At 35.1% G+C, this 13585-nt stretch overlaps 1 protein-coding gene across 1 annotated transcript in view; it reads left to right on the top strand.

The window, feature by feature from the left end:
• The window catches only part of ADGRL4 (adhesion G protein-coupled receptor L4), a 121524-nt gene that overhangs the window by 86378 nt on the left and 21561 nt on the right, over window positions 1–13585 (top strand). Inside the window, exons 11-13 of the mRNA XM_062193410.1 lie at window positions 870–1073; window positions 3516–3736; window positions 3865–3931. Coding sequence (XP_062049394.1) covers window positions 870–1073; window positions 3516–3736; window positions 3865–3931 — 492 coding nt within the window. The remainder of the gene's footprint in view (window positions 1–869; window positions 1074–3515; window positions 3737–3864; window positions 3932–13585) is intronic.

The raw sequence follows: 13585 nt of genomic DNA, 5'->3' as shown, positions 1-13585 counted from the left end.
TGATTACATAATATCTATAATAATATTATTATAGGCTACATGTTAATGAAATATCTTTTCATTGGTTCTTAGTTTTTAATGCTGTCTTCAGGAGTCACTTATATATTTTTTGTATCATGGACTCTAGGGTCTTTATATTGACTATATCCTAAAGTTGTACTTATGAAGTGCATGAAGTTTTTATACCTTAAATAAAAGGTTTCTGGGTAAAATAAATAAATAAATAATTTTAAAAATATTTACTTCCATTTACATTTAGAAACCACCATTAAGTATGCACAGTAGCCAAAGAAATTTGCCTAAACATACTGTCAAGCCTGCTGTTTTCTGGTACCTCTATTCTCTATATAAAAATAAATATTCATCTATTTAAAATAAAAGCAAAATTTCCCATTTCAAAGTCTCTGAACTACACTTTTTGACATTTTATATAACTAATTATTCATATATTATCAATACCTTTATTTAATGTTTTAGATGAATCACTACATTCAAATAAGACTTGATCTTTCCACTGATAAATCTGTTTTAATCAACCATTTTCAAATTACAATAATGTATTGCCTTTCTAATGTCATGAAACTAATGATGATAACATTGTTGAGCCATTCACTAGTAAATACTGTGCCCAGCAAAGAAATTATTAATTATGAGCTGTTAAGGTGCTTCATGAATTATTATATTTTTCTGGATATTGAGGATTTTCAAAAGCACATTTTTTTCTTATCAAAATGCACATTTGAAGTTTTACATTTTTATGAACATTTTGATTATTATTCCACCTAAAAAGGAAGTTCATTATATACTGTAGTTCCCTTGACAAGTTCCTGAGTTATTCGCTTAACAGCTTTATTATTATCTTCCCATAGGGTATTAAAGATTACAATATTCTTACAAGGATCACTCAGCTAGGAATCATTATTTCACTGATTTGTCTTGCCATATGCATTTTTACCTTCTGGTTCTTCAGTGAAATTCAAAGCACCAGGACAACAATTCACAAAAATCTCTGCTGCAGCCTATTCCTGGCTGAACTTGTGTTTCTTGTTGGGATCAATACAAATACAAACAAGGTAGGTAGACCCTTCTGCTGTTTGCTTTCATCGTCCTTTCACAGTTTCTTAAGCATGTGTGTTATAGAAATATGGATTATAATTAAGAGTTTAAAGGGCAAACATGCTATGCTATTTGTTCTTAATCTGCCTTAATTTGATAACAAATCTAAGCAAGCTACTTATCAAGTTCATTAAGTAAAAACTTATGAGAGTGCTTCAAAATATTTGTAAAAAATGGACTAAAATGATAAATGTAATTTGAGAAAGTCTGTATTTTTTGTAATACATATATTCCATACAGTTTTTGAGGACCTCTAATATGCATATACTTGAAAAATTTTTGCATCCAAATATACTTATCTTTTAATATAATGAACTCATTAAAATATCCTCATATGATAAATTGGCTTTATCTCATATTTGTATATCCCTAACTATCCCTTCCCACAATTATTTGTCTAGGGTCTTACCGAATAGGTTTATATTTGTTAGTCTGGAATCTCCTAGGAGCAGACACTAAGATGGAATTACACTAAGATGGAATTAAATAGGCTGTCAATTCGTTAGGATAAATGCGTGTGAGAGAAAAATGGGAAATGAGCAACTTGGAAAGCCATCAGACCATGTTGCAGGTCTGACCCCAGGGTTAAGCAGAAGGAAAGAAGAGCAGGTGGGTGTGATATACACAATGAAGTTCTACAGAAAGTTCAGCAGGGCTGGCAAGGAGTCCTTCCAGGAGTCCTTGAGTCAAAGTCACCTGGCACAGGAATCCTCTGTCTCTCAGGGAGAGCAATGTCCTAGTAACCCTGCTGTGCTCAGAAGTATTAGCAGCAGCCACTGGAGCCCCAAATCAATGTCACTCCTTGCCTTTGCTATTGGAAAACTGTATTCTCATGAGAAGAAAAAATGACATTGCTTCCCTATTTCCATTCTTCCTAGAAATCCTTAATGCACTGACACAATCAGTTATCATATTTTCTTTTGAAGTAGATGCCACAAAACATGAATGTTAGATAGTACACACTACCATCAACTACGTGTGCTTTTGTGGCTTTTTTTTTCATAATATTTATTTTATTTAAAAGACAGAGGTACAGAGAGGGAGAGAGAGAGAGAGAGGGAGAGAGAGAGAGAGAGAGAGAGAGAGAGAGAGAGAGAGAGATTTCTTCCATCCACTGTTTCACTCCTCAAATAACCACAATAGCCAGGGCTGGGACATGCGGAAGCTGAGAGCCTAAAACTCCATCCAGTTCTTCCATATGAGTAACTTGAGACCCAATCACTCAGGTCATCTTTTTGTGTTTTGCATTGGCATTCTTATTTTTTCTTCTCTATACCTTCCACTATCCTACAGTGCCATTTACCTCATTCAGTATCCTCCCACCAGCATTTCGACCTACCCCCAAACTATTCCTTATAATGTTTATTCTTTTCAACTATCAAGATACATATTAAGCCTCACTTCCTCAGTATTGTGTTCCTCAAATTTTAGTTGCCACTGATCTCTTCTTTCTCCAACCTTATTTAGAACTCTGTAATGTATTTTGTTGGTAATCTCATTATTCTTGAATTATATTGTGTCATTTTATTTTTTTTTTTAATGCAGAAAGAGAGTGAGAGAAAGACAGGTAGAGAGAGAGAGAGATTCCATCCACTGGTGCATTCTTCAGATGCCTGCATTACCTGGGTCTTGGCCAAGCCAAAGCCCAGAGCTGGCAACTCAACCGGGATCTCTCATGTGAATGGCAAGGACCCAGCTTTCTGTGTCATCATCTGCTGCTTCCCAGGATGTCATTAGCAAGAAACGTGAATTGGGATTAAGGGCAGGACTCACTCCCAGGCACTCAGATAGGGGATGCAGGTGTCCCAGCAGGCAATATCCACACCTATCTTCTGTTTTCAAAATGAAGTAGGTATGCAAGTGTATATCAGCTCTCTGTCCAGAGAACAGTATCATTAGCTTTATTAGTATAAGGATAAATAACTACTTCTTTTCTAATATTTCTTGTAAGTCTAATACCAGAGTTCCAGAGTTCTAGGTATGAATTAAATACATATAAATGATGTTTATCTGAGCCATCTCAAATTTAATTGATAATCTTACAACTTTAAGCAATTCTATGATGTAGACAGTAATCAACTTAAATTGTAACTTATTCATTAAGATATATTTGTGAATAATCCACAATTTATCACATAAGATAATGTATACATATGATAAAGCTCTGGACAACAACGGGAACTTAGTCCTATCACAGGATTAGTTAATGCTTCACAATGATGAAGCACATTTCTTGTAAATCAGCAGAAAGTAGAACACCTTTAAAAAATGACGTGACAGAGGTATTTTAACATGATCATTCATGATATAAAGTGGCATAATTTACTGAGAAAGTAGGACACCATGTTATGATCATGCTAAAGTAAGCATTACATCTGATTTCTTTCTTTGATTTCTAGCTCTTTTGTTCAATCATTGCTGGTCTGCTACATTACTTCTTTTTAGCTGCCTTTGCATGGATGTGTATTGAAGGCATACACCTCTATCTCATTGTTGTTGGAGTCATCTACAACAAAGGATTTTTGCACAAGAATTTCTACATCTTTGGCTATCTCAGTCCAGCTGTGGTAGTTGGGTTTTCGGCAGCATTAGGATACAGATATTATGGCACCACCAAAGTGTAAGTTAAGATGATTTCATGAGTATTTGAAATACAATTCTGAATATGTTTTAATATTTTTGAGAATTTTGTTTTGTTAAAATACATACATATATATTTATAAATTTTATGTATTGTTTATTTTTCAGATGTTGGCTTAGCACAGAAAATAATTTCATTTGGAGTTTCATAGGACCAGCTTGTCTAATCATTCTTGTAAGTATATATGAAGTCATGAGAATTCAAAAAGGTGATGATTTACTGGTACTTAAAGTTAGCAATCAGGCATTATCCTGAAAATAAGAATTTTGAACACTTTGCAGTACGTCCTTTATTAACATTTTATATATACTGCAATGCAATTGAGAAAATGATACACATCTTGTAAATTTAAAGTTATCATAATTCATTTATGCCTCTTGGGGGAGAATATATTTCTGCATAATACACAGGAAAAAGCATTTTTCACTTATCAATAGTATCTGCGTATACTTCAATACTGAAAATGTGCCAACCAGCAGATAATCTGGCATTTCACATGTTTATGTTATTTAATCTTTTATCGATGATCGGTCATCTCTGAAGATTAGACTGTCATCTTTATAGTTTTATCATCTTTATGTACCCTGTCATCAGAAAGTGATTTTAAACAAAATTGCGACATCAGCGACAAGAACCCACTATTTCTCATGAGTAGACAAGTCATATATTGATAGTCCTATTTCTGCAAGGAAGAGGGCCTTTTAATTCTTATTGAAAGTGATTTCAAACCTACAAATTTGGCAGGTATTATATGTTCCATTCTAAATAAAGACATTTTTATATGTCTCAAGAGCATTTCTAAGTGCTGAAAGTTTTCAACAGCCTTTCTGAATATAATAGTCTGTCAATGAATCTGGGAGGTCTGACATGACTCTAGAATGGAATGAATTGTCAGTAGAGGAATCATGACGATATTTTTGGACAACTTTGTTCCATATGTTTGCACCATAAGCTAGCCATCATTTTAAAAATTTTTTCTCTATTAATCTTTTCCCTTGAGTATTTTATGATTGCAAGGGAGCTGCTAAATGGAGAAAGGCTTGAAATGCAAAGTAAGAAATTTCATCAAGCTTTACTTTTTAATGGTGTGGGTGAAATCAAGAGCATTCAGAAATTATACTTAATACCACAGAAAATTGTGTATAATTCTCACAATAAATGTAGTGGCATTTTTTTTAAAAAGCTACTGGCTAGATTTTAGCTTAAACAATTTAAGTTAATTTATTATAACTCCAATATTTTCAATTCTCATAAGAATACAGAATAGATGATGTCCCATTCACATACTTTCACTGGTTCCTCTGTTTTACTTCCTGTGAAGACAAATTCTAGATGTTTTAATTTTACTTATTCCCTCTCTACAGAGTGGACCTCAACAGCAGGGAAGCAAATCTTGCCATATAGTGTGTCTGGGAATAAAATTATTTCTGATACTGTTTCGCACAAGTATAGGCTCTGTGGAACTATGACCCTCATAATTTAGATGAAAAGTAGCAGGCTAGAAATTATACTGAAAACACGAAAAATAGGAGCATATTTCTCTAAAATAAGAAAAGGAAAGTGTTATCTTAAATCATTTTTACAGTTGCTTGTGTAAAGGGAAAAAATAACTTTGGATTGTCTTATAGTAAGGTACACAGACTGCCCTTCTCTCTCTCTTTATCTCCCTCTCTGCCTCCCTCCATCTGTCTCCCTATCTTCTCCTCAAACAAATAAAAGTAAAAAGAAGGGAAAGGAAAGAGAAGGAATAGAAGAAATGGGCAAGGCACATCAGTTATACTCCAAAACTAAGTATTTTTACCTTTTATGATATCTTTTAAGATACTGGAAATTCCTTAAGTAATTATTGAAGTGAATTAACTTACTCCATTATCCATTTTCTATACTCAGTTTAGCACATTATTGCTATTGACCTGTAAAATATGACATGAAGTACAATTCTCCTGTTACTCCCGAATAGTGAAGATAGAACCAAAGAGGTTCTGAGCAATAAACATTTTTAAAAGAGCCACCAATAGTTTGGGCCTGTCACTTCCCATGGGTCTTAACAAACAGAAAATAAGGCCAGTTGTAGCCCAGAAAGAGGAATGGAGACAGGATCTCACAGAGTGGTGGCCCAGAGAAAGGAGACCTTGACCTTTGGGGTATACAATTCTCTCTAGATGCTTTTCTTTTATCTGGCAATGAAAAACCGAGTGGTGCTTTCCTATCTCCTAAAGATGAGGAAGTTTACTTCAAAAGGTTTCTAAAAAATGGAATCAGATAAAGTAAGAGGAAAACTGTCATCCTGATTTCAGATTGCTAGTGCAACTATAGAATTTTCCTGTCTCTTTGGCAAGTAGGATGAGCAGAGTATGATGAGTAAATTTTTTTTTATAAGAGCTTGACATATATCCTCTGATTGGGGGCCCAAATGTGAACTCAGAGAGTAGCGCCTGCTTTTGTTCGGAGTTTCCTGCAGATTGCATGCTTACTGGAGTGTCCCTCAAGAGCAGGGAGGCAAGGCTTATCATGTAGTGTGTCTGGGAATAAAATTATAGAGGAACACACAAAGACCTCACCTGTACTTTAAGCATGGAAAAGTTAGGGAGGTGATAGGAAGTTGGAAGGCGTCCCATACTAAGTGTAGCGATGAACAACTAAGAGAACAAGTTGAACCATCCATCTCTGAAGAATAGAAAGAAAAAGACAGGGCAAAAATGAAATACTATGAACCCTAAAACTTAAATTTTGTTTTTATTATTTTTTTAATTTATTTTTTGACAGGCAGAGTGGACAGTGAGAGAGAGAGACAGGGAGAAAGGTCTTCCTTTGCCGTTGGTTCACCCTCCAATGGCTACCGTGGCCGGAGCGCTGCAGCCGGTGTACCGCGCTGATCCGAATCCAGGAGCCAGGTGCTTCTCCTGGTCTCCCATGTGGGTGCAGGGCCCAAGCACTTGGGCCATCCTCCACTGCACTCCCAGGCCAGAGCAGAGAGCTGGCCTGGAAGAGGGGCAACCGGGACAGAATCCGGCGCCCCAACCGGGACTAGAACCCAGTGTGCCAGTGCCACAAGGTGGAGGATTAGCATATTGAGCCGTGGCACCAGCCTCTAAAATTAAATATTTTTTTTATTAAACTTTTATTTAATGAATATAAATTTCCAAAGTATAGCTTATGGGTTACAATGGCTTCCCCGCTCCCATAACTTCCCTCCCGCCCGCAACCCTCCCCTTTCCCGCTCCCTTTCCCCTTCCATTCATGTAAAGATTCATTTTCAATTCTCTTTGTATACAGAAGATCAGTTTAGTATATATTAGGTAAAGATTTCAACATTTTGCCCATATAGCAACATCAAGTGAAAAAACTACCATTGGATTACTAGTTATAGCATTAAATAACAATGTACAGCACATTAAAGACAGAGATCCTACATAATTTTTTTTCAAATTAATTAATTTTCTATGCCATTTCCATTTTAACACCAGGTTGTTTTTTTTTTTTCATTTCCAATTCTCTTTATATACAGAAGATCACTTCAGTATATAATTAGTAAAGACCTCATCAGTTTGTGCCGACACAGAAACGCAAAGTATAAAAATACTGTTTCAGTATTAGTTATAGCATCACTTGGCTTTAGACGACACATTAGGGACAGATCCCACATGGGGTGTAAGTACACAGTGACTCCTGTTGCTGACTTAACAATTTGACACTCCTGTTCATGGCGTCAGTAATCTCCCTAGGCTCTAGTCATGAGTTGCCAGGGCTATGGAAGCCTTTAGAGTTCGCTGACTTTGATCTTATTCCGATAGGGTCATAGTCAAAGTGGAAGTTCTCTCCTCCCTTCGGAGAAGGGTACCTCCTTCTTTGATGGCCCCGTTCTTTCCACTGGGATCTCATTCACAGAGATCATTCATTTAGGTCTTTTTTTTTTTTCCATGATATCTTGGCTTTCCATGCCTGCTATACTCTCATGGGCTCTTCCGCCAGATCCGAATGCCTTGAGGGCTGATTCTTTTTTTTTTTTAACTTTTATTTAATGAATATAAATTTCCAGTGTACAGCTTATGGATTACAGTGGCTTCCCCCTCCCATATGGAGGCTATTTTTAAGCCAAGAGTATCAATAGTAATAAGAACCAGACAAAACGAAGTGATGTTGGGAAGCTTTTCCCATAACCAACAGGTGGTCCACCCTTCTCAGCCCCCTAGAGAACAGAAGGTAAGCCTTGGCAATGAAAGTATAATATCCCAGAACCAACCATGTCACCCCACTGTCATCTACACTGATATAAACACAAATTGTTCTAGTACTATTGGTTGAACTCTGTAATGAACACACAATTATTCTTAGGTGTTTAAATTTTAACTGAAAAGTGATCCCTGTTAAATTTCAGAGTGGCAATAAGAGAGGGAGGAGATGTACAATTTGGGACATGCTCAATCAGACTTGCTCCAAATGGTGGAGATAGAAGCGTGCCAGGGGATTCCAGTACAATCCCATCAAGGTGGCATGTACCAATGCCATCTCACTAGTCCAAGGGATCAATTTCAGTTCACAATTGATCACACTGATAGGTCTAAGAGTCAAAGGGATCACACAAACAAGACTAGTGTCTGCTAATACTAACTGATAGAATCAAAAAGGGAGAGAAGGATCCATCATGGGAAGCGGGATACACAGCAGACTCATAGAATGGAGATGTCCTAAATAGCACTCTGGCCTCAGAATCAGCCCTTAAGGCATTCAAATATGGCTGAAGAGCCCATGAGAGTATTTTAGGCATGGAAAGCCAAGACACTCTGTCAAAAAAAAAAAAAAAAAGACCTAAATAAAAGATCTCTGCGAGTGAGATCCCAGTGGAAAGAACGGGCCATCAAAGAAGGAGGTACCTTTCTCTGAAGAGAGGAGAGAACTTCCACTTTAACTATGACCCTGTTGGAATAAGATTGAAGTCAGCGAACTCAAAAGGCTTCCATAGCCTTGGCAACTCATGACTAGAGCCTAAGAAGATTTCTGATGCCATAAACAAGAGTGTCAAATTGTTACGTCAATAACAGGAGTCACTGTGTACTTACGTCTCATGTGGGATCTCTGTCCTTAATGTGTTGTCCAATGTGAAGTAATGCTATAACTAGTACTGAAACAGTATTTTACACTTTGTGTTTCTGAGTGGGTGCAAACTGATGAAATCTTTACTTAATATATACTAAATCGGTCTTCTGTATATAAAGATAATTGAAAATGAATCTTGATGTGAATGGAATCGGAGAGGGAGCGGGAAATAGGGGGGGTGCGAGTGGGAGGGAAATTATGGGAGGGTAGCCGTTGTAATCCATAAACTGTACTTTGGAAATTTATATTTACTAAGTAAAAAAAAATACACACACACACACATACACTGAGAATCTGGAATACATTCACATCTATTAATGTTGGACCCGGAACTGTAAAACTATGTCCTCCTCTTTTTGGTCACCCATGACCATATAATAGCCTGAAAGTCCTCATAATTATCTCCTTTCATTGCTCTGTTATTTAAAAATCATGACGATAATTGAGGCAGCAAGAGTATGTGATCTTTCACAAGCCTTTTAATCACCCTATGCCCCAAATTCCTAATATGGAAATGAAGGATATGATGTCAACCCTACACAACAAAGCTGTGACAAAAGCAAAAATAAGTTTTTTTTTTTAAGAAGTATCCATTATCAACGTTTATAAAATTGAAATGCTCAATAGTGTGGGCAATCTTGTGGCTCTCCTATTCTTGTTTCTTGTATTGAAAATTAAAATTCATTTTAGAAGGTGATTTCTGCAGCAAGGCATTCTATGTGTGAGACCAAATGTGTGTATGTGTGTGTGTGTGTACATATGTACAGATACTGACTTTTTAAATATTGGTAATATTTGACAGCATCTAATTGTACCAGATGATTATAATGTATGTACCTGCAACTGTGTAGAATTTACTACAAGTTTCTAGAGCAGTCTTATAGAAAAAATTGAACTAAAATAAGACAAACCAAATGTAAACTTTCTTAATGAAAAAAAAAATTGATAGCATACATAGTAGTTATTTTCCAGAATAAAGACAAGATATACATGAACTCTTAAGTTTAAGTGTTATTGGTGACATTTTTATGCTAATAAATGTGGGATAAGATTGCTTTCATAGCATTCTATAAACAAATCTAGAAAGACTTGTCTCCCGAGAAGAAATCTCTGTAGAAAAATCTTGAATCACTTTCAATCTTACTTGGAGGCCTTGCATTCATCTACTGAGTAGGGACCAGGTGTTTTAAGTAGTATCTACTTGTTTCTATGAATGGAGCCTTAGGGCTTGTCTGTTTGGGAATTATAATGAAAAATGCTTTTGAAGCAATGTATAAATGAATAAGGCCTGAATTAGTTTAGTACTGGTGCTGTTTCTACTGCTAGGTATGTTGTTTCAAACAAATATTCAAGTTTTTCGTCTATTCTGATAAGTGTTAACAATTTAGATATTTGAAAGCAACGTTTTCGGCATTGATCATATGAAAGTACTTTGTCAGATGTTGACTCATTAATATTAAGGATCTTTTAGAATTCTGAAACATGAACCAGTGACCCTGTTGATTCTATCTACAAATCACTGTATGTGAAATTTGAGATTATGACTGTACATGAAAAGGCTAAGTCATGCTTTTGAAAGAGTGAACTGTGCAAGAAAGAGGCTTCTAAATCTTTGGAAAGCAAGCTGCGAACTGGAGATAATTTCCATCATTTATTTTTCTTCTATATTTTTAATCTTTGTTGCTGAATTCTTTCAACAAAAACTATGTAAGAAATTATATTCAAGTACACAAATATAAAGAAGAGTTTGTAAAATAATTTAACTTTTAAATAGAAATTGAAGTTTCCTTTAGATATTTTCAGTACGGAAGAATGGAATTCATTTGATTGAAGCAAATACTAATTAAAGCATGACCAAATAAGGCATTTTCTTTTATTAGTGTAAGCTTTCATTTGCATTTAAATCAAAGCCCTTATAATTGAGTATTGCTGTATTGCTACTCTTACTCAATTTTTGCTCCTTTGGGTCTGCTAGAAACGTCCCTTAGTTTTTTGTGATTGCTTCCTCTGATGACTCCCATGTCCACAATATTTTAATTCCTTTTCACCAGGAAAGACCTATTAAACCCTATCAGAAAGAATTCTTTACATAACCTTTATAAGACCGCCATGGTTATATATATTCATTATTATGTGAAGTATTAGTAGTACATTTTTAATTGAGCATATTGCCCAAAATAGAGATGCAAATATTATAAGACTGTGCAAAGTAAGACATGAATATCCCATCCTATACTCAAATTGTATGATTAACTAAACATTTTATTTTATTTTATATCATTCCAGATTTTTGCTATATACGTGTGTTTAAGTATGCATGCACATATATATAAACATATATATTTGATTACAGATTCAAAAAACTTGAATTGTCTATAACCTGTGGTATAGCATATTCATCCTTCCCTATTAAATATATAGTTCTGCCACATTTTTATCATTGCATATTTTAAGAATGCTCTAATTTATTTAACTACTTCCCAGTTGATGAATATTTAATGTTTTAGTGTTTACTTATTATAAAACATACTGTATAGCAAATCATTGTTTTAATATAGTTGCATATATCCATTACATGGAATTGTTAGAAAGTGCTTCTTAGAAGTAAAAATACAAATGCGTACAGATTTTAAAATTTATGAATTGTCCTTAAAAATTTATTCAATTCATACTTCCACCAACAATATGTGAAAATGTTCTTTTTCTGAAAATTTTGCCAATGCTAAAGAGTGTTATCTATTACAGTATCATTATGGCCAAATGATAACATATAAATCGAAAGGGAGAATAATGATAAATCAGGCTTTCACAACAGTGTCACATTTGATACTTGGAACCAAATCTTTTGGGTGGGGGCTGTACTGTGCTTTGTAGAAAGAGTGTCTGACCTCTGTCCATTATGTGTCAGTAATACCATCACCATCACCTCTCTGTGACAACCAAAAATGTTTAAAACACAGTCCGATGGCCTCCTGGGGAATGATGTCCCCAGTTTTCCTTAATTGTGAACCATTAGTCTTGAATTGGGAATGTTAAATATCTTGTGCAAAAGTATGTTTTACCATCTTATACAACCAGAATAAAGATAGTTTGGGCACTCTATTTTATATGGTTACATTAAAGTTGTCTTAGATACACATTACAATTTCAAATGTTATAGGTAACAGCAGCAACATGTTAATTACATGTTTTAATTAAGTGTCATATTTGTTATGTGCATTTTTCTGTGACCTCTGTGATCCGAAGAACTTTAATATTTTAACCTTTCTGCATATTATAAGCCTTTCAATGCCTATAATATTCTGCTGAATTTTTCATATTATCGTGACTTCTTTGAAACAATAGGTAGATTTTTAAACAAATAAAAAGTGGAGTTAAAAAAGCAACATAAATAATATATTGGTGATTTTCACTATGTTCTCATCTCAGTTATTCCTCACAGAAGCTTCCATAATACATGAGAACAAAGATAATAATAGCATTTAGTAAAAGATATGTTACTGTACTTTCACACCTTGGCACTATAATCCTGTGTTAATTTCTTATAAGCACCTAGAAATGATCCACTATTTATAACTTTTTAAAGAAATGGAGCAATTCCTTGAAAAGAACAGGTTACACCAAAGGAAAGTGTGGACGTTCTTTTGGAGCAGAGACAAAACGTCAAGCTTCTGTTCACTAAGAAATTATAACATTCTTTAAACTTGCCAAGAGCACAGTACATGTTTCAGTCACTCTTGGATTTCTTATTGTCTTCTGAGTATAACATGATGTCTTTGCTCAAGGTGGTCTGCAACAAGAGTGAGCCCTTTGAGACATTCTACATCAGCATTCACAGAACTCTTGTTCTACACATTTGAACATAATAAACTTCCCTAAAAGTGTTTATTATATTTCTCCATTTTCATCAACATATTTTGTAAAGTACAACTTGCTCATTGCAAGAGAAGGAATTAACTGTGTGACTCTCGAGAATGCTGTCCAGTTCAGCCTCAGAGCTTCCCAGAGTGGGAACTTTGAAAATTCTTTCTAATGCCTGATGGGATCTTGTCAGAAACAAAGTCCAAATTGTTTGGTATCAGAACACAGCTTTTAGTCATTAGGCTTTAACTCACACTTACTAGGGTAAAAGTTAAGTTAATGTTTGTACTGTCTTAAGTAAATAGAAACTGAGGCTTACCTAGCTTATGGAGCATCCCCCGCATCCCCCAACGACTGAGCACCACACACAAGCCACCAGCTCAAGCTTTAGAGCTCTCATTCTGCACTGTCTCACAGACACTGCTCCTTTTATCTTCCCTTTCATGAGAGGTCTTTGTTAGGGTCATGAAAATCTTGTTTTTATCTTCTGACTTCCAGAAATGATTTTAGGACGAGTTGTGATATTCCTAGCAACTGCAGACCTAACAATTATTCATAAACTTATAATACTTTATTTCCTTTGTGCAGTGTCAAAAATTTATTTTCCATGTTGTTAGGAATGAAGCAAATATTTTCTACTATCAACGTCTCTGCCCTTTGTTTTACATTATTTAAATATCTGAAAAGAATATGCAGCAACTAACCAAAATAGCCTACTAAAATACTGAAGTTATCAGAATAGAGGTTAAGAAAGGAATGCAGGTAGTCGGGATGCTTACTGCTCTTTCATTTCATATTCATCCGTCACTCCCAGTACCTCATAGTACATCTAATTGTCCAAATTCCTTTTTATTCATCTTTGTCATAGAG

This window comes from Lepus europaeus, chromosome 5 (assembly GCF_033115175.1).
Source record: "Lepus europaeus isolate LE1 chromosome 5, mLepTim1.pri, whole genome shotgun sequence".
NCBI classification, from domain to species: domain Eukaryota; kingdom Metazoa; phylum Chordata; class Mammalia; order Lagomorpha; family Leporidae; genus Lepus; species Lepus europaeus.
Note: the sequence above shows the minus strand (reverse complement) of the source record. Positions and strands in the feature narration are given on the sequence as shown.